At 34.1% G+C, this 23,036-nt stretch overlaps 1 protein-coding gene across 2 annotated transcripts in view; it reads right to left on the reverse strand.

Moving 5' to 3' along the window:
- The window catches only part of LOC149800065 (phospholipid-transporting ATPase IF-like), a 164,413-nt gene extending 141,598 nt beyond the window's left edge, over positions 1 to 22,815 (reverse strand). For both annotated transcript variants that reach the window (XM_089959617.1, XM_089959618.1), the window contains exons 1-4: positions 22,605 to 22,815; positions 18,371 to 18,490; positions 7,346 to 7,435; positions 2,575 to 2,655 (exon numbers count right to left, since the gene is read on the reverse strand). In XM_089959617.1, coding sequence (XP_089815743.1) covers positions 2,575 to 2,655; positions 7,346 to 7,435; positions 18,371 to 18,490; positions 22,605 to 22,640 — 327 coding nt within the window. In that variant the 5' untranslated portion in view covers positions 22,641 to 22,815. The remainder of the gene's footprint in view (positions 1 to 2,574; positions 2,656 to 7,345; positions 7,436 to 18,370; positions 18,491 to 22,604) is intronic.
- Between the last annotated feature and the right edge of the window lie 221 nt (positions 22,816 to 23,036).

Raw genomic sequence — 23,036 nt, forward strand, 5'->3', positions numbered from 1 at the left:
TGAATTAGATGGCAAAGCCTGCAAGTTTGATTTGGCCATTTCTGGAAAGGTCATCTGTACTAAACTTCCAGTTATTTCACTTGTTATGACTCTATGGTCTAAAACTAAGTAACAGAAAAGAGCAAAAACCAATAAGTTTTGGTAAATTCAGGAAATAATTTATTTCCATCATACAAAGTGAAAATTTAAAAAAAACATATAGTATTGTGAATTAAATCCTAAATAGTCCTAAAGGTCTACCACAAGTCCAAATGTATAAAGTTCCAATTGAATTCCAGTGGTATTCCAATTGAATTCCAGTGGTATTCCAATTAAATTCCAGTGGTATTCCAACTGAATTCCAGTGGTATTCCAAGTGAATTCCAGTGGTATTCCAATTGAATTCCAGTGGTATTCCAATTGAATTCCAGTGGTATTCCAACTGAATTCCAGTGGTATTCCAATTGAATTCCAGTGGTATTTCAATTGAATTCCAGTGGTATTCCAATTGATTCCAGTGGTATTCCAATTAAATTCTGATACTGAATGTGTTGATGTGACTGTAGTCTTGACTTTGCTAATGTGTCAATAGCCAGGATTGTGGTGATGTGTTAAGTCTTTTGATGCATCACAATAACATAATCCAAAATGTCATTGTCTGAATTCACTATTATTCAAATTAATGTTTCAGTCCAAGAATATTGTTGAGTACTTATTAATTCCAAAGAATATTAAACTGAATAAATAATTCCAGCCAAATTAAAAACACATCATTAATAATTAATAATTAATTGGATGATAGGACATGAATGAATAATTCTTAGTTAAATATGATTAAATACCCCTCTTCTTAACCTAGGTCACAATTATCATTTTCTGGAAATGCTTTCAACTTAATGGGAAATTTCTAAGATCAGAATCAAGACTGTATCTTTAACTCAAATTGAAATAAACACATTTACAGTTAATAAGTATCTGAATGTTTAATCGACAATCATAGAGAATATTAGCTTTGTATTATGCTGTTTACAAAATAAATGTCACTCATTAGGTACACGATTAACATGATTCTGGACAAAGGTCAAGTATACAGATACACATAATATATGATCATTTACAAAAATACTAAAACAATACAAAAAATGCTATAAAAAAAACAATACAAATTAAATATGCATAACATACTCAAACCTAACTCTTCTATTAAATGCTACATAACCTATGCCAGTATTTTCATATGTCCTTGTCTAATACAAGTAAGCAAGTTTTAATGTTGAATTTGAAAGCAAATACACCAAATTTTAATTAAAAATATAGAACAAGAATACTATGAACGGTGCATTTATACACACACCTCATGTTTAACAGTCCTCATAATAGGCTCTAGTAGGGTTTGATTAAATCATTTTTAGAGACAAATGTCAAGCATGATACAGTCCATCGCCATTATCGGCACCAGTGTAAACACAATGTTAAAGACATTTTTGCAAGCCAATAACTACAAAAAGGGAGAGACAATGTGCCACACATAACACTTTTTAATAAAGAAATGTAGCTTCAATCACCTAGAAAAAAATTAATCTGTATCGAAAATTCACTAATACATGTTAAATGATTAACATTTTGAAAGCAGTCATTTATATTTTCAAGTAGAAACTTGTACACATACAATTAAACAAGATAATAATTTATTATTCAAAATCTCATAGACAAATACTTCATTACCTGGTGAGTGCAGTGGTAGCAAACTCTCTTCACAGCTCTCGAGAGGTTCTACTGCAGGTTCTATTAGTATTACATATATGGGTGTGTAAATGGTCACCGGATTCCAGTTTCACTAAACTCTGCACATTTTTTTTCAACTTTATCTTACTTATAACACATTTGACAATATGTATCATTCAGAATGAGGCAGAATTTGTAAAAAGATGAAAAATATTTTGCAGACCAAGAAACTTCTTTTGGGTGGAACAAGTTTACAAGGTCCTCAAGTGAGTAAATGTGCAAATTTCTTTCAGTGAGGAAACATTTATTAGCAGTTTATCAAGCCATGATTGATTTTGATTTACTGATACCTGCAGGATGTTCAATGAAACATTTCTTGTTGTCAAAAGAGATAAGAAAAATATTCAAAAATCTTAATTTTTGAAAGAAAATTTCAAATATTTATCAACTGACTGAAAAATATGCAAATGTGTTTATTAAAATATTACTGAAAAAAAGATGGTATGATTAAATTAGGGACAGCAGGATGAATACTTTATTCTATGAAACAAATATTTCAAACATCATTAATGACTGTTGATGCAAGACACTTTCCCTGTTAATTTTGGACACAAATTTACAATGAGAATCAAGTACTCAAACAATGTATGATACTGATTCCATTGTTTAGTTAATCAACAGACAAGTTCCCTGTTTACATGTCAGATGAATGGGATCTATTGTTTTTTATTTCAAATTTATCTTCTGCAAGCTATAGTGAAAATAGAGCTCTAACACATCTAGTTAATAACAAATTAATTCTCCAGTTTCCTCCTGTTATAAACTGCTGACTAACTGGCATTCAATAAATATAAGCTTTTAAAAAATTACCTGTTTGATGGCTGTTACTGCAACTACAAAAACTAATGGAGTGATGCTAGTTGCAGGGCTAACTGGAGTGTCTATCGCTAGCTGAAAGAGACATGTGATGAAAGTGAAAGAAACAGACAAACAATATCATAAATGGCATGCAATGCACATATTCACGTTTTTTAAAGAAGGATTATGCACATCTACATTACTTTTTCTACCGTCCCAATCAAACCTTAGGGTCAGTTGTTTGTCTTAAACAGTAAAGAGGGAGCTGGAAAAAAAAACGACCCAGATATTAACAGAAATGAAAATACTACTATTGCCCTTAAGGAATGTCATTATACAGATTCTATTTGGTTTAATTTTTATTACTTTGGAAAGGAATAAAAAAATTCATACTCTTACTATGGGTGTCAACACCTCAAACTGATCATTACCCACTGTAAATCGTAAAATATTAGTAAGCATAACATTTTTTTAAATTTCCAAGTGAACTAATTTTTCCTAAACTTTTATTTACATCAAAATTTAGAACTCAAAAGGTCATAATGCATACACTTATGTCTACAAATGCCAATGAATAATGCAAGAGCATTTTTGAAAAAAATATTCTATTTTTTAATTAGTACCACATTATGTTAAACAATGAGTAAGTGGATAAACATGTTTTTTATTTAAAAACAAAATACAAAGATTCATGTTTTGTTAATATTTCTTTTTTGAACTTTTATCACAGTTGGAAACAAGAGCATGTCATTCAGAAAGTCATCAAAAATAATTTTTCTGACATTTGATATATTTCAGGATCTAAAGTAGAAATCCCTCATTCAGAATGTCACAAAATGTCAAAAAAAGGTCAACTCAGCAGTGGCATTCCTGCACAGGAACCACCACCACGGTCCTGATAAATACAGGCATTCAGCATCTATATCCCTTGTTCATTCCATACTGGAATATAGTGCAGCTAAATGGGACTTAAAAGTAACTCTTTTTGGAAGTGGATATGTTGTTCCTGGGATTTTATCCTTCTATAATGAAGGCATTCATCTACAGTGAGACAGTCCTTGGAGCCAGCTGTTACATGGCATTAAAAAACAAGGGTCCAGATCAAGTGCTTTGAGGTACCCCAGACTACATTTACAAGGTGAGAAAATTCTCCATTACTTATAACTAGCTTGTGGTACTCAGACAGAATTCAAGACAGTCATTTATTAATTGGACCCTGAATGCAATATTTTTCAAGTTGTTGTTGCTGTGGGTTTAATGCCATTTTTCAGCAAAAGTTAGGCTATCCATGGCGGCCAGTATCATTTTTTTCAAGTTAGCAAAGGACCTTCTAATGAAGTGCTGTACCAAATGCCCTTGTGACAGCTAAGAATAAGATGTCAATTTGTAATCTGGATTCACTGTATATGTAAAGAAGATCATTTATAACAGCGAGTACTGCAGGTGTGCTCTGAATGAATACCGAGACCTATATCTCTTTCAGCTTGTTAAGTACATTCTAGGGGGGAGGGGGGAAGTGATTCAGAAATGGTTTACAAACAAGATTTGACAGAAAACAGATGTAAGAGATACAGACCTATAATGTTCAGCCAGACAAACATCATAATTTTAAAAAGTGGAGAAACATTTGCAGCCTTTGAGAAGTTCTCCAGAATCCAGACTATTTTAGTTGTTTTTGTTGTTGTTGGGTTTAACGCCATTTTTCAGCACACGATAGACTATGCATGGCGGCCAGTATTAATGGTGGAGGAAGAACCCGCGAAAAACCACCGACCCACGAGAAGTTACTGGCAAGCTTTCTCACATACCCACATTGGCTGAATCCTAGACTCGAACCCACGCAGACAGAGGTGAGATGGCAGTGATCCGTAATGGAGAGCACTTTAGACCACTCGGCCACTCGGGGCCCCACTATTTTAGTAGGTATAACACCAAGGACAGCTATCTCTTTAGTGCTGATTTTTAATATTATGCTTGAGTGGAAAGTAGTTTTCTACTCCATACTACCATGTGATAGAGCAGAAAGCGATTTCTTGAAAATTATCCACTGGAAATGTGGAGACAGTTTTGTCTGAAGTGAAAACCAACTATATTTCAAATAAAATTTTAGCTTTGTACTTGCTTTCATTACTGACAAATCATGCTGTCAGTAGAAATCTTGTAGCGCTTGTCACAACAATCACCATTTTTCAGGTAAGCAACTATTTAGACATCTGAGGATTTCAGCTGGACATGAACAATAGAGAAGCCAAAATTTGACTTTTACAATGGGGACTGGAACAAACATTCCAGCAGAGTTTTACCATGTATTTACCAAAGAAGTTTTACAAATGTTTTCTGAAACACATGCTACATGCACATGTACTTGGAAAACTAAAAATGGCTGACTCCTGACACAATTCATGTTTCAAAGATAATTTCTTTTGGCAAATACTGGCTGAAGATAGCAATGATGACAATGATTTTAAAAGTTTTGAAAGTAGATATGAGATCATTGGACCTGGAAAAGTGTAACTGAATATATCAAATAGTAATTTTTGAACCTGAAAATGATGCTGAACACAAGTCCAATGTACATGCTGGCTCAGGACAAAAACAGATGGCATGCTGGTAATACCTTATTCAGCATAATTTTTTTTATTGAAATGTAGAATACCAAGCCTACAGACTCTTGAAAACAAATATTCTTATGAGAACTTTCGCATTTAATCACAGACCAAAAGAATATTCGAGAAAATTTGATAGTAAATAGGATGGACTTGATTAACAACTGCCACATGAGAAAATGGATGGCAAAACACACTTGACTAACTGAAACATGCATTGGTTATGCCAAAGATTTAATGTATAAATGTGGTACAGATTTTTACTGTGCAGCTAATTATATGACATAAAGCCCATAGTCCCCACCCCACCCGGGATATATTAATTTTGTATATCCTAAGCAAGTAACACCTGAAAAGGCAATGAACTTAACAGGTAACTGTTTATGTACGATAGTAAGTGGACATGAGAAGACAGGTCTTTGACCTGTAGAGCTAATAAAAACTGCACAGTTTTGTGAACATTTCTACAGATTTTATAGTGGTGTTCCTGGATAAAATGGTTTTCTTTAAACTGTTACCCATTTTTCACATGTGATTTTCACAACTTGGATATAAAGTAATAAAAGACACAGGTGTAAATGGTTAAGCCACTATAAAATACAGTTGAAATACAAAGGTATTTTGCAATTTTACATGTACTTGCACCAGAAAGTGCAAATATGATAAAGTTGTATCAGACTTCATGCCTGTAATAGAGTTGACAATCATTTTTCATATACATTTTATATACCTATTATGTAAAATAATTAAAATACTGGCAATTACAGGCAATATAAATGCAAAGTGAAAGTTTTTATCTCAGAAAATTCAGCACTGGGAAGACCTTGGTCTACAGCACATTAAGGATTTACCAAAGCTCCATTTACATCTATGGTGGAATGCCAATGTTACTGGAGTGGGGGGGGGATCTAGTCCATCTTGCTGGTTTGAGCTAGTCCATTAAGTCCATCTTGCTGGTTTGAGCTAGTCTATTATTAACATTATTGGTGTATGTAATCTATCTCTGCTTTCTTAAATTGAAACTGGCACTTTTCGTGGTGGAGTATGTGAGATGAAATTTCACTACTCAATTAAATAACTGAAAAACAGTTCCAGTTCAAAGTTTTACAAACTTTAGAGGGAGTGTAATTATCTTTTATTTGTATGACTGATGTTCTAAACGTGTTGTAAAGAGAAAGCACTGACTCATGTTTGTCTAAAATAGTTCTGAATACCGTTAAGTTATGTTTCTGCATCAATCTGGTTCCCATTTGATTTCAAACCAATGCAGCATTTTATGTTTGTTTTTTCTCATATAAGGAGGCCTGAATTGGTACAACCATTGCATGGCCACTGAAACCTAGAATACTGACTGAAGGATTGTTAGTGAAAAATTGATTATGGATGTTACTGTATCTCCTTGGTTGAATGTGCATTTATCATGGACAGCTGTGAGGTCACTTAGTACTTGAGTGAAGTGAGATTACCTCTTCCATCTACCAGTTTATCTTAAAGGGTTTCTCCAGTCAAAGTCTGAACAACTGCAATCCCCTAAAACATGCTTGCTTCTCTGACATTTTCAATGACTCCTCAAGTTTATTCATGTCAAATATATTTATGTGAGGTATGGATCAACATAAAGCAGTAAAGCTCTGCTAAAGTCATCATCCAATGAAAAAGGTGATTTCTCATGACAGGTAGTCTCTATCTGGAGGCCATAAAACTGTACAATACTGCTGATTACTGCACGGAAAATCTAATCCATCATGGCAGGTGGTCATCTAAAACTGGTCTTTCAAGATATGCTTTATTAAATAGCAAATTCCCATTTCAAAATGGGTTAAACAATCTCTCTCTACCTCCAAATTAAGAGAAATCTTCTAAAACAATCAACAAAATTGTCACTTGTAACAGGTTTAAAAAACAGGTTTTAAAAACTACTTCTAATTATTCCTATTTCTTTTCCCTGAAACAGTTGAATGGTTTAGTAGTCATTTTTTATATTTACTTTGTTCCCAAGAACAGGATCATTTTGTATATGGCACTATCTGAGATACATATTTGCACCTCCAAGTGGCGTTTTCCTATAACAAAGTCTATCCTCAGTTATATCTGACAGGAACTAAATGATTTCCAGTAAACACAAATTTAATGAAGACTGCTTGTAGTAGATAAGGTAATTAGTAGGAAATACTGACCTGCACTATTCCCACACACAGGAAATAGAAGTTGGCGATTCTGCGAAATTGCTCAAATAGGTTCTTCGGCAAGAAGTTCCACAATGTGTACTGAAAGGAGAGTACCACATAAGCCTTAGATATTATGGAATATCAAGCAAACTTGCTTTCCTCAGATCTCCTTTGTTACTGAGGTATACAGAAATGAAAATCTTATTTTCTTTCCATATGTACTGTATATACAAGCTGAGTCTCACTGCAAACTGCAGAGACCCAGATTTTCAGTCCCGTCATGCAATGATAGATCTAGGTATAAGCAGTTTGTTAGGAGTCTTCAGTAGAACAAGCAACAAAGATCCATATTAAGAAATGTCAGATCAGGGTCTATCCTGTCTGCAGCTGAACTCAACTTACAAGTGTGTACAGATGGTATACATATGTGATATAGCAAACCAATGTGAGAAAACCCTGTGTCACAATGTGGTATCTCCTGTTCCAAATCTATGAACCCATAGAATTAGTTATTATTCTAACTGCATTTTAATGAAACAAAGTGCATTAAAAAAACCAAAGGAAATTCAAAATTTTGTGGATACATTCAAGTAACAAAAACATGAACCCAAGTAAATATTAAAAGCTCATACATTTTGAAAAATATAAATGGTGACTGTAACACTAAGCTGTTGATTATGTATTATTTGTGTTAACGCATACTGTGAAAAGTAGGGAAATCTCAGCACAGGTGGCTTCCCCATATATTCTAAATACAATTAATAGTTGATATTGGTGTATTACAAATTAAATTATATTCATTCCTAAGATTGGTAATACTACTGTTTAATTGCCTTGGATATCTTTTTTTCTTCTTTTTCTAACCGTTATCTTCTGAATTTACAGCACCTCTTATTTGTCATTGTTTTTTTATTGCTTTTTTTCTCTTCCACTGCTTGTCATGTTTGCTTCATTAGTAACACTATATATTTATGGGGAAGGGCTTTACTAATGTTGTTAGAACTTGGGCCCCAATCCTTTTGTACAGTGTAGTAAGTAAAATATGTTTCAACCAACAACAAAAACAAAACAGAAATAAATGAACAGAATTTCTCCATCAATGAAAACAAAATCTTATGAGAAGGTTAAATGAAGCAAATATTAAACCAAACTTTTGATCTCATACCTTCACTATAAATTGTGAAAATGAAACCAACCCTAAGTAGGTCTGTAAGCTTATTGCAAACAGCTCAAGGAAAATACATCTAATTACTGAAGCACAAGTACTGACCATACACTGTGATGTTCTCAGGTACCATGCAGTTCAAATTTACTCCTTGTGTACTGAAGAACATAATGTTCATAACATTTCTAGTAGATTTGTAAAGACATGCTGCTGGAGGCGATGATGAACTTGTGAACCTTCATACACAGCTATCTCTTGCTTTCAGATTCAAAGTTATTTATAAATATGTAACAAAATCCACACACACACAAAAAAATTACAATTATTTCATTTTTCACAAGTATTTAATCATATGGATTGGGAACACAACCCTATTGTTCCACAGAATGATCTTGACTCATTGTGTCTTTAAATTTATGATGATCTGTGCGTGTGTGTATTTGTGTGATTAGGATTTTTAATGTAGCTGTAACAATTTTTCAGTCATGTTGCTATGATCTCTGCAATGTGACAGTTTATAGTGATGTCTAGCACTGAGGCATCATGCTGCAGACATGTAGCATGATGTTCCACCCAGTCACATAATAGTGACACCAGGCCAACCAGTCCTAACACTAACCTCTTAATGCTGAGTGCCTAGTAAGGCAGCTGTTAGTACCATTTTTGTAAGTCTTTGGTATGACTTGGCCGGGGTTTCGAACCCACAACCTCCCACTTCCAAGGTGGATGCTCTAACCACTAGGCCACCAGAGTAGTCATGATGATTTGTAGTAACCATAAAAAACAAAACAAAAAGAGCTAATTCACAGTAACTTATTTTTCTTCAAACTGAGTTTTTGCAAAATGGCAAATTTACATACAAGAACTTAAACAATTGGGCCAATAATCACCCCATGTATTAGTTGATATAATATCACAAGCTTTAACAAGTGCATAACCATCTTCAGAATAAAAAAAAAAAAAAATACATTATCCAAGCACAAGCTTAAATCCACCTACACACAGTGACACACCTTTCTTATTCCCACTTCACTTTGTTGGTCTTCTCATCAACAAATCCTACTTACATACCTTTAATTAGGCTAGATCATACAGGTGAGAATGAACCACCAACTGGAGAGATCTCAATTTGAAATAAGGACATTGTTTAAGATCTTTATCAAATGAAATTAATCAAAATGATAACTACTGAAAGGAAAAGAGTGGCTATTTTGTTGAATGCATTACTTAAAATACGCCCTTTGCTATCAAGCTGATGAGGGTTGAAATTTAAATTGTTTTACTACGTGCACAAACATGTTTGATTTCAATTATTTACACGTGCAGTTGAAACTGAATAATGTTATGATTGTAAGTATGCACCCCATTACATATTTATATATTTATTCATATGAAATGAGCCATAACAGAAGGGTGATACATGTCTGTACCAAGGTAAGCATAACCTGTCTCCAACATAGTTTTGCAGACATGGTCAAACAAAACTTGTTTCTAAAGCCCAGGGACTGCCAGAATTATGGATCTATGCAACCAAATCATATGAAAACTTCTATAATTTTCACTTAACAAATAATAATAAAAGTATTTTTCACAAGAATATAATTACCATATATACATGCATATCAGTTTAATTCAACTACAAATAACACAATCCCTAATTTGTCATCATGAAATGCACCAGCAGATAAGGGACAATACTGCTTGGTCTTCTAATTAGGCATAACAAATTACATAGACCCAGTCCTGCTGGCACATCATGAGACAATAGATCTGGGTCCATGAAATTTTCAGTTGGATCTTACTTGTACACCTGTATACATGTATACGGTATGAATGACATGTAATAAACTATCAGTTTAATATTCATGAGCCTTCTCTGGACCACCAGTTTCTTTTCTTGGAAGCTTGCAAAACCACCATCACATTTCAAAATTTGTCTGACTCTGCTGGGTGGCCCCTGAGTGGCTCTGTTGTCTAAAGTGCTCACCATTACAGATCACTACAATCTCACCTGTCTGCGTGGGTTCGGCCAATGTGGGTATGTGAGAAAGCTTGCCAGTAGCTTCTTGTGGGTCAGTGGTTATTTCAGGAGTTTTCCCGGGTTCTTCCTCCACCATTAATACTAGCCGCCATGTATAGCCTATCTTGTGCTGAAAAATTGTGTTAAACCCTATAACAACAACAACAGACTCTGCTGCCATTAATCAATGCTTAGTCTGCTCAAGGCATGTTATTTACCCTACAGTGTATCTATATTAAGGAGCAAACATATATTTACATCTCACTAACCATTATCTACATACATGTACCTGCAAAAATTCCTATTCTAACCAAGATGCTTAACATTTAAACACATGATTTTAAATTGCTGCCATTGTGAATCTCTGGACAAATATAGCAAATAGTTTTTGTCAAGATGACTTAGGTGGAAGCTTGATACAGCATAAGTAGTGTAACATCACATTTTTCCCCTTCCCCTCTGCATTGCACAGGGCAAGGGGGCAGTAGTTACACACCTGCATGGCACCTATGTGTCCATCTGTATGTCCCACCACACCCTAGATATGACTCAATGGTTAATTTGTTTATCCTTGAAGCAAAGATAAAAAAAAGGAGAAAGGTGGGCTTGTTCTCAACTGCACTCCACAGGCTATTTTGCTTGTTTCCATCTCTTTGAGTATGTGTTTGTGTGTAAGTTTTATCAGTAATACAGTCAAACCTGTCTACAGCAGCCACCCATGGGAAAAGGTAAAAGTGGCCTTTGTAGACAAGTGACCTCTGAAGGCAGGTATAGATCTCAAACTTGGTTCAAGACAAATTTATGTACCGGTACTGTGAAATTAATGGTATTATCATCATTATTTCATGTGTATTATTATTAGCTGCAAGAGTATGCTACCAATATACATCTATTTTGTTTAGCTACTGTATTTAGCAACAATAAAGAAAGCTATAATTGTGTAATGCACATATTTATCTCTTTCTAGCTCATTTTTGTTCTAAAACATGCACTCATTTATTTCTCTCGCACAAAATCTTTATCAGTAGAAATGGCTGCTATATTAAAATTACTAACTGCCAACTTACTTGTAATTGTGAAATACATGACTGATTTTTTGTAAGGCATGAAAACAATGTGTTCACACTTTAAACAAGTGATGGATTAAGTGATTCCTTGAACTCATCAAGTTTTTGGAGTATTTTTTCAGTGCACTCAACAAGGACTACAGGCTACATGATAGGGTTAAGCCAGGTAGCATGTTTTGAGTGTGTGTTGTGTTTTGAATTTTTAATGTAGCTTTAACAATTTTTCAGTCATATTGCTATGATGTCTGCAGTTGGACAGTCTATGGTGATGTCTAGAACTGGGGCATCATGCCACAGACATGTAGCATCATGTCCCTCCCAGCCACATTATCCTAACACCAGGCCATCCAGTTCTAACCCTAACCTCATAATGCTAAGTGCCAAGCAAGGCAACTGCTAGTACAATTAAGTCTTAGTAGCATATTTTGAAATATAAAACATGTTACTACTGGCATTATACTGTTCAGTTTTAGTACTTTTGGAAATATGCATGGGGTGTTTAACTGTTTAATGTTTTCATTTTCTCTGCATCTATTTTTGCTAATTCAGTAGCAGTCTTAAAGGAAACATACCCCAAGAATCATTGTATTGACTAATGATATAAAAATACTTGACTCTTTTACCGTATATACTCACGTATAAGCCCGTTCGTGTATAAGCCGACCCCCAAAACTGAATTGGTAAAACGTTATAAAGTGCATGACTCGCGTATAAGCCGACCCATAATTTCTAGACTACCAGTACATCACAAGATGCACAAAGTGAGTTCTGAATACGTTTATTTAGGCAAATCACATTATTAAATAAAATGAAAGGAAGAAAGCTAATTTAAATGTTGAAATAAAAACAATTCTAAAGTGTTAAGTCTTAATGGAAATTTAATTAATCCTCATTCTAAAATCATGAATTATAGAAGTTCTATCACTTTTAGAATCCTTCAAAATCTGGCTCTGTATCAGACTCGCCAAACAGTTCACGAAACTCAGCTTCTGTTACGGATGTGCTTTCATCATATACGTCGTTACTGTCATCCGATAGTGTGTCGTTCTCCTTCTCGCTCTCCTCGTCATTGTTGGATTGAAATATAGCATCATCCTCTGTTCCATCCATGGCATTGCTGATACAGCACTTCCTGAATGATTTTGCAATCATTTCCGATGGAACTGAGTCCCATGCTTCTTTTACACACTTGGCGACCAAATCGATGTCCAGCCTCATTAAATTCCCGCTTTTGTCATTTTCACAGCCCCTGAACAAACCCATTCTGCCCACATCTTTCGTAACTTGTCCTTAAAAGGCTTGTTAAGGCAGACATCAAGAGGTTGTAACACTGACGTTAAACCTCCTGGTATCACAGCCAGTGTTGTTTTCATTTTCTTTGCGGCCTTTTTTACTTCATCAGTCTTGTGTGCACGAAACATATCCCATACAAGCATTGAAGGTTTCCGAAGAATTGCACCTGATCTCTTGTATATAGTGGCAGTATACTATTTATATACCTTATCCTGAAATTATCTCCATGTGTGGTTGGTTATCAATTTGTATTTGATAATTATTTATCATTGTTGTTTATTTGTGTTTTTTTTAAACTACCGGTAGTGTGATTCAATTGATCAAAATATGATTGGTTTCAGCGTGGACATTATTCAAGTATTGTGACAGTTTATAACTTTGAGCAGAAACCATGTCCACTACCATATCTCATTAAACAATGCATCTGAGAGTCGGCATGTATTAGTAAAGTCATTGGCATTGTGCAACAAAACAAACCTATTATCCCCAAGGCATTTACCACAGATTAAGCATATGGTAGCTATTGTACAACACTCTACCGCTAACAAACCACTTTGCTTTACAAACAAGTAAACAACTGTAGTATATAAACTGTGGCTGCCGATTACTTCTAAAATACCTGTCAAAGAAATCCCACAAATTATATTGTTTTACAATTATTCATGCTGACTTGTATATTGCCCTGTTATTTACCCTTCCTAAACGTGCACGCAACAAAACCCTATGGAGCCTCTCGCTACTGTTCCTTTAAGACTATTGTACATGTATTTCTACTCTCGATTAAAATGTTTGTCGTATATACCTTCAGTATCGTAATTCTTTTATTTTTTTACATAGATTCTTTTCATATTTACACTGAAATAAGCTAGCGAGCATTTGTACGATACCGTAGAGTTTAATGATTACTGATTAGCTGAGGTTTAAATACTTGACTGGAGATTATTAATATGGCGGTTCTTTTGGAAAATACACGTACCACCGTGGCTCAAATAACATGTATGGCTGCATTTTCTGGTGGATGGACATCTGTCAAATAGACGTCAAGTATGTTAAAACATGTTTTTCATTCATTATCCTACCACTTAAGTTAGAAAAAAAATATTTTTGTTTCACTTCACGACAGCACAAATCTTACGAGCCATGTAGCATCATTAGGCATGTGATCTCATCTTCGGCGATCGACAGAAACAATAAATACTGGAAATCGAGGGAAAAAAGTGTTAAAATTTTCAGACTTGGACCTTGGCCCACAGATAAGCTGACCCCCCTTCTTCCAGGCCTTATTTTTTTCTAAATTTTTTGGCTTATACACGAGTATATACGGTAAGTTAGGTAAGCAATCATTTGGTAAACAAAGCTATTAGGTGAACTTTTCACTACTTAAATTCATGTTCTAACCTATTACCCATTTTATTGTTGTTAATCTTTCACTGCCAGAACAATGACTTTTATTTCTGTTCCTTTTACAAAATAATACTAATTCTGTTTTGTAATCCCTGGCAATAAAACAACGAATTCATTAAAATCTGTGGGAACATTTTGATCAAATAGTACGAGTTAGAAAATATTTTATAATTTTCCTTTTTGTCGTATCACCCATTTTCAAAACAACTGAAATACTAGAATTTAGCACATTCACTGGCTAAAGCCCGCAAAGCATTAAAATCTCCTTTGCAAGACATAATGTTTTTTTTTTTTTTTTAATGACAACTATAAAGTCAAAGTACCAAACATAACATCCAGGTCACTAATCTAGTCCAGTGACTAACTGTAAGAATTGACCTGGTTGTGAGGTCAGAAATAGGCCTACAACACTTCTTGCTCAAATTGGAATGTTAACTATCTGCTATAAGCCAGGGTTATTCACAAGATCAATCATTGATAATTTGTCCAGTCAAGCTACTAAGTGTATTCCCTAGTTTGAAAGTTCTAGCTGTCAAATCAATATTATTATCATTAAAAACCTGCATCACATGCATGTGATGTCTGTGTAAGATCATCTAAAATTTCATCTTTTCAAGTTGACTCTTCTCCTACAGTGACTGACAGGTCCTTTGTATCACAACTGATCTGATGAGTGATCCATTAATTACAATTTTGACTCCAACAGCCATTGCCCAATTCAGCCAACTGTCTCTGTGTGCAAGTAATAATACCCCTCCCTGCCATGTAATGTTCAGTCATTCTTATAGACTTAAAATTACATCTCTCTGGAGGTCTCATGCTACTAATTTATACGGAAGAATGAGAACCAGTCAAAAATGGGTGAAGATAAAACAGAATATATATGGGCTTGGCTGGACATGACTGGTTGATCATAAAAAGTAACATGTTACTAAAAATAATTTTTTAAGAGCTTATCATATTTGTAACAGAAAAAAAAGAGATTGTTTTACTGATGGGATTTCAGTTGTTTTACAGTCTTGACTTTGGAACACTCACTAGTGAAATTAGCACCCAATTCTTTAGGTATGGAATTTAAACCTATTTTTCAACCACATGTAGATATAAAAAAAACATGCTGCCGGGTGTGCAATTTTCTCCACTCAGAAGTTTGAATCAAGCATGGTTCTATACTGAGAAATATAGGTTTGATCTTGAGCATTAATAAATTTAACATTTCTGAACTTTTAATACTGATTCAAGTCCACTTAGGACTAGAATAAATAATTTAATTTTCAATACAGCAGTCATGGCTACAATATTTGATGTCAGATCAGCATCTTGTTCATTTTGTGTCAACTACACATCATAGTAAATCTTTTAGTGAAAACCGCACGTGGATTTGACTTTCCATTCAGAAGGATTAACATTAATAAATAACAAGGTTTGTAAGACAGCTGCTGCTACAGTCTCCAAAGTGGCATCATTTTCATTTAAGACAACCAAGACATGATAAAAGTCTTTTGCTGAACACACCTTGCTGATATGACCTTTTATTCTGGAAGAATAGCAATAACAAGATTTTCAAGTCTGCTGATGTACCAGCCATACTGGATTAGCAATCGGAACCATTTTAATATGTGACCAATGTGACATTGTAAGAATGATATGTCATATAAAAAGTGAGAGAGACCGCTTCAGTGGCCATGAGGTTAGAGCATCCACCTCGGATGCAGGAGGTCGCAGGTTCAAACCCCCAGCCGAGTCATACCAAAGACTGGGTGGACATGATGCTACATGTCTGCGGCATGATGCCACAGTGCTAAACATCACTATAAACTGCCACACTGCAGACATTGAAGTGATATGACTGACAATTTTTTAAACTACATTAAAAATCTAAATCACACACATACACAAAGTGAGAGAGATTTTAAAATGATGCAAATCAAGACTCCAGGCAAGGTTTGTTTTTTGAAATCCAACTCTAGAATGCTATAAAAAAAACTAATCACATTTCAAACACCAAGAATCAGGAGTCAGAAACTTCAGGTTCTGGAAGGTGGGGTTCTCTAGTAAGTATATTGAGTATCTGGGTTGCTAGTGCTTACTAACTTGCATTAATCATTCAATTGGTGACACTCTGATACTTAAATTCAGATGTATCCACACATACAAATGCTAAGTAATATGGGATAGTATGGATTTTTTTAACTTTTGGCAGATCATACAAGAATAAATTGATAGGTTCTATGAAAGGAAAGCATCCACATGTGAACAAAGAGACATAACTGGAACAAAATGATGCTGCAACCAGTTTTTCACTTGAATGATATATAATGGCCAGTGACATCTCTCTGACAGTGCAGTGTAAGTTAACATTTTGCTCAGAGGTTATAAGTGAGGAAAAATAATTATATGCACTTTATTACAATTTTCATATCAGGCATGTGTGTTTATATATATATATATATATATATATATATATATATATATATATATATATATATATATATACATATATATATATATATATATATATATATATATATATATATATATATATATATATACATATATATATATATATATATATATATATATATATATATATATATATATATACACACACACATATACACACACAACACCAGATCACCCAGGAGCAGGTGAGTTACCTGACTTCTTTTACTTTACATCAAGCTACTTAAAATAAAAAAACACGATATATATATATCTTACAACTGAGCATATGATACCACAAGTTGAACACCTGGATTCTAATCTATTAAGTGGACTGGTATTGTTGCTTAAAATGTACCCATATTTTATCCATGTACTACAATATATATATATATATATATATATATATATATATATATATATATAAAATACGTTTTTTATTGGTAAATTGTAAGCAATAATATGAGACCCTTTGCTTTGAATAATATCAAGAGTATTCATACAATCTCCTACATTATCTGTCAGAAAGATAGTGGGCAAGTGTCCCAAACAGTTGTATGAATATAGTACTAATATTAGTACCCTTACTCGTACCTCGTGGACGGGGTACAAACATTGTAGAAATAGTTGTAAAATCTCATTTACCTTTTTTTGCCGATATTTTCGTTTAGATCGTCCGCCATATTATTTCAAATAAGGATTACTTCCGTTCTCAGCCTTGTTTGTTTGTGTGCCATATAAGGACACTGACTCCTTATTTGGAAATATAAACAAATCGTAGTAAAAATTTGGCGCTGTTTGGGTCAGAAATTTTGCACATTAAAAGTAAATACGGTTTATCAGCAACTTTGAAATTCCACCAAGAAGCAATTATTCGCCACTTGATTGATAATAATATAGCGTAGAATATCCAAAATATTGTCTGGCAAGCCTTACGTAGAAAAGCGGTCACGACGAGAGTCTCGCGTTATCTGTCATGGCGGACAGGATAAGGTTAGAGTAACCATGCCAATTTATTTTATCGTGTAAGGGCTTAATACATTCAAAATAAGCCAAACTTCTTTCACAACATTACACTTATGTAGTTGATTTCTACACTGTTTGTTTTTCTGACTTTAGTGATGATTTTTTTTGCTCCATTACATGATATGGGATCGGTTCGTAGCCTCAACCACACCAATTCAAGTTGAGGCTACGACATCGTAGCTAGTATGAATACACTTCTTGAACCTAGGTTTGGTTGTCTAGAGGACATTTTCAAAAACTTTGTCCAATTGTGATGATTCAGATATATTCTGTGTGCATTTTTATTTCTTCTTCAGCATGGTTTAAATTTGTAAGCCACTGAAGTTTCTTAAGTTACTGTAGGTCCTATGGGCATGTCCAGCTGTATGATATATATTTTGGGTAGTGTTTCTTAATGCCCTCCCCCAAACAATGTATATTTCCAAATCAATATTCAATTGTCCCAGTACTCTTGTGCTACAATCCACCCACTTAAGATAGGATTCAACCAAATTAATACCTTCTTACTTTTACAGAAAAAAAATTAAAACAGCTGGAAGGAATGTACAGGTCTTTTAGATTCAAGCTGAACACCAATTAAGAGTAATACATTAAAACACCTCACATCTGAAGCTTACCCTGGAAGATACAACTGTGTTATTTGGGTATTTTTCTGGAATGATAACATCTTGCCCAAGAGGAGGCCGGTTTTCTATGTGAATTGTTCTCTCTGATGGTCGGTCTTTCCTCTTACAAAACTGGAAGATATAACAAAATCATTCTAATATATAGTAAACTCAAATTATTGAGCTGCAAACTTTGAGAAAAATAAAGCCTTAGGTAAATTCAACATTTTCATTATGTATTCTTTAACACAGGGGTCTCAAACTCATGCCACCCTGGGGGGCTGCACGAGGGCATCTTTGATGACCCAAGGGCAGCATCACCTTTGTTATCTCTCATGAGCAGAAATACTTTTCTAAAATCTTGTGTCATCAAATATTTCTTAATCAACACTTGCTGTCATTGTAAAAAGCAAACAAACAAGTTGATGATATTAGGATCATGAAACAAGTGTGTAATGTCAAGTACTTGAATGCTTACTAAGCAAACTCCTCCAAAACAATCTGGCAGCATAAGGCCAAATAAAAAATATGCATGGTACTGGTTACATTGAAAAAACATTAGATAGTTAAGTCAATACAACAAATTGAATTTAAATGAAGCATAAACTAAAAAAATCATTTGCATCTGAAGTTAAATTTGATCATGGTTAAATCTTTGCTAGCTTTTTTATTCTCCCAATTTTTTTCTTTTGTTTTTCTTCAAATATGTTGTGTGTCTGTCCAAAAGAAAATGTAAGGTAAGCAGTTAAAAATAGGATTGGATGGGTAACCAGAACCATGATTCCTTTTTATTTGACTTTCAGTTTCAGCAATAAACACTTATGGCAGATTACCTATTAAACATAAGAAAAAAATTTAAAATAGGAAACCCATCTAGTTCATAGGCATATAAGTACTGGGCAAATATTTATAATGTGGTACCCAACGGATCAAGTCTTGGACTTTTTCATGTCTATTAAAGACAATTTTCATAAAAGATCTGAACTTCACAATTATGCCGACAACACACTTACTGACAATCACCACAAGTTTAATATTATATAATCACTTTGGGAATGGAGTGAATTACTATGATTGAATCAGGTTTACCAACAATATATTAAAAGCAAACCATGACAAGCTGCAAGCTATTACACATGGCAACAACAAAAAACAGCGAGACTTTCTTCTCCAACGAGGCAAATACATCATGTGATGACTGTAAAATAACAAGGAGTCACTTTGGACTTTATGTTACACTTTAATCAACAAATCACTTAAATTTGTCAAAAAGCAACTAAAAAAATTAAATATGCTCAAATGATTTGGAAAATACTTTACAAATGAAGGAAGAATGGCTCTTTAACAATCTTTCATCATGGCAAACTTTAACAAGTGTCCCCATACCTAATATTTCAGTAGACTCACTAATATGAACAAACTCCATGAATGAGCTCCAACGTACTTCATCAATGATTGGAAGAATCCTTATTCTGAACTCATGGATTTGGCAAATAATCAAACTCTTCACATCTGAAGGGTACAGACCATGATACTAGAAGAATGCAAAACTTAACCAAGAACTGTTTAACATACATAAATGATCGGGTAGTTTTAAAACAATCTTCTTACTCTTTTAGGTGTGTAAACCCTGTGGAGATTGCAAAAGCATGAACATCCAGGTATTGAGCTACAACTGTTTAGGTATGCAGCAGCAAACCTAAATCTATTTTTAAAAATGGGTCTAGGACCTTATTGTGTGAATGCTCCATATTTAAACACAACTAAACAAGTTGCTGCTGCAACCTTAATTGGCTGCATTTTTAGCATATTAGTTTCTAGTTCAGCATATGTGCTTGTAATATTTGATTGCCCTAAACATTGGCTTGTGTTGCTTACCCCCAGTTTGGATGGATTTTCTTCCCTCTAGTTGATGCATTGAATAGTTATGTTTCCAATGCATTAATACTTGTCATATAAGTATACTTTTTTTTATATCTGTTTTGCATAGTCTTGTATATTTATAACTGGTAAGCATGTAAATGATATTTTAAGGATTTATTGACAAGCCATTATTTTAACCAATGTATTTAAAATTAAATGCAAATGTAGAGAATATTCTATACATGTAAACTCAGACTTCTCTGAAATGAAATTTTAAACAGAAATTATAAAATGGTGGAGGTGAGTAACTTAAGTGTGTATTGCCCAGACATTATGCATATGTATTTGTCTATCTGAACACTGCATGTAATTAAATAAGAGCAGAATTTTGTCATTTAAAATGATCTTCCTACATGAATTATTAAAATATACATTAAAAATGGAGGAGGGAATGCAGTTTTAGCAAATAATCATAACTGTATAACTAGTGTGTTTGTGGGTTGTTGTTTTTATAATAAAGAAACTAACTTTAACAATTTAAGTCATATTACTCTGTTGTCTGCAGTCTGGTAGTTTATAGTGATGTCTAGCACTGGAGCATTTTGCCTCAGACATGCAGCATCATGTCCCAACCAGTCACATTATCCTGACATCAGGCTGACCAGTCCTAACACTGACCTCTTAATGCTGAGTACCCAACAAGGCAGCTGCTAGTAACATTTTTTAAAGTCTCTGATATGACTCGGCCAGGGTTTGAACCATTGACTTCCTGCATCCGAGACAGATATGCAAACCATTTAGGCCATCAGAGGGATAACATGAAACACCGAAATACACATATTTTGTATCATAACGCTCCTGAAGATAAATGTATTATGGTTGGTATGAGTTTGAATAATGACAAAAAAGCAAGATAAAATTTGATATCAGTGATTTTATAGGAATTGTTTATATTTTTATATTTGTCACTCCATTTATGAAATGAAGACAATCGGTCATACTTTGCTGGAAAGCTTTTACCTTGTTTTGTATATTACATCTTTATTTAGTTTAAAACACATAAGTAGATAATATTTCCTTGAAAATATGTAAATATGCATTCTGGATTCTCACAATCATAATCTCACTCCTATATTTTAAGTTCTGACCAATCCACAATTTATCATACCTGTCCAGTCGTGTAAAATCAAGTACAACCAAGTGAGATTACATGCACCCGATATTGGTAACAAGAAAATAATCTGGATCAAAATTGCATAAATCAAAATTTGTTTTGCTTATTATAATTATTAAAATAATCACAGATCATAATATTGGGGTGTACACCAATATATACAACCAAAAACTGTCAATAATTGTGTATTTTGGTTTTTGAGCATGTTTCATTATTTCTAGTAACCACTACTGGAGTGGTAGTTTTATACCTAGAAAGAAAGCTTGCAATTGTTAAGTATGTCTGAATGTTGAAATAAATTGTTATATTACTGTTTATAGTCAATAAAACAAGCTCATGTTTCTGATAATGTAATGCCATCTTGACTCTAAATAATTCTTGTCTTGTCTTGAAATAGGGCAGAAACAAAATTAGAATGGTTGACACTATAGCCGAAACCAAAGTCAAAAGGGTTTTCGAAGGGGTTCTCAAAAGCCCCAAAGAGGGCACACTTGTAATGCAAAATTATTTCAAAATGAAATAAATTCTCAATTTCTGAAACTTTTTTCTCAGAATTGTATTCATAGCGGATCTACGTTCTCCTCAAAAGAATGATCATGGGCCACGTTTTCAAATACCCCACCAAAAAACCCTGTTTACAAAATGCTTAACCATCTGAGCTCTCCAACCTCTATTGTCACGAAATGTGGTCGTGGCAAAAGATATATGACAGACGAAACAGTATAACTCTTATAATTTGTGTAGGTTTAAGAGATTCCAGGTAGATTTATACAAGTGGACTTTCTTTATTAAGTACTGATAATTTATTTACTGTTTAAAAGTTTATGGTGTTTATTGTTATTCTGCACATGTAATTATCCCTCCACTGTTTCTGATCAATTTAAACTCATCAACCCGGACGCAGTGGGGAGAGCAATTGTGCATAGAGTATCTACATGTCATGATCACGGAACCACAACAATCAAAACAATCCCACTACGCGTCGTCACTTGTAAGAGACGCCTAAGCAACATTTTGTTAAGTGTGTGAATTAAATCGTAAGTAACATTTGTTAAGTGTATGAATTATATATAAATATCGTCAACGATAATGACATAAGTACAGTTAAAACTACTTCGATTTTGTAGGCAAAGTGAGCCATAAATCATGACTTTAGTCTCAAAATCGTTATCAACACCGCTAATGCTTGTAAAAACTTCTGCAACTTACCAACCAACTGGCAAATATTTCACAAATCCTGGACATTTTCTGACAAAATTCTCTGTCTGACACTCTTTACTGAAATTCATGCCACAAATTTTATCGAATCAGGTGTTCATACACAAGTCAGGAAGTGTTCCTCATTTATACATGTTATCCGTTTTTCCACCTGTTTCCCTTTAGTCCACCTGTACAAACCCGGCTATTATCTTCCCGTTCAATCGCGTCTTACGTTAGTTCAGAGTGGGCGACGAGAATCTAGGGATCGTCTCAAAAGTTTTGCTTTTGCGGTGTAGTAGTGGTTTCACGCCAAATATTAAATACGTATTAAGAGCTGAACGTGGTATACAGACAGGCGAACACTTGGAAATACGTACATACAAATACAGGGGCTCGTTACAAAGAAAATTAGGAGTTTCCGTCAATGAATCGATGGCTGGG

This window comes from Sinohyriopsis cumingii, chromosome 5 (genome assembly GCF_028554795.1).
Source record: "Sinohyriopsis cumingii isolate HCF-2022 chromosome 5, ASM2855479v2, whole genome shotgun sequence".
NCBI classification, from domain to species: Eukaryota; Metazoa; Mollusca; class Bivalvia; order Unionida; family Unionidae; genus Sinohyriopsis; species Sinohyriopsis cumingii.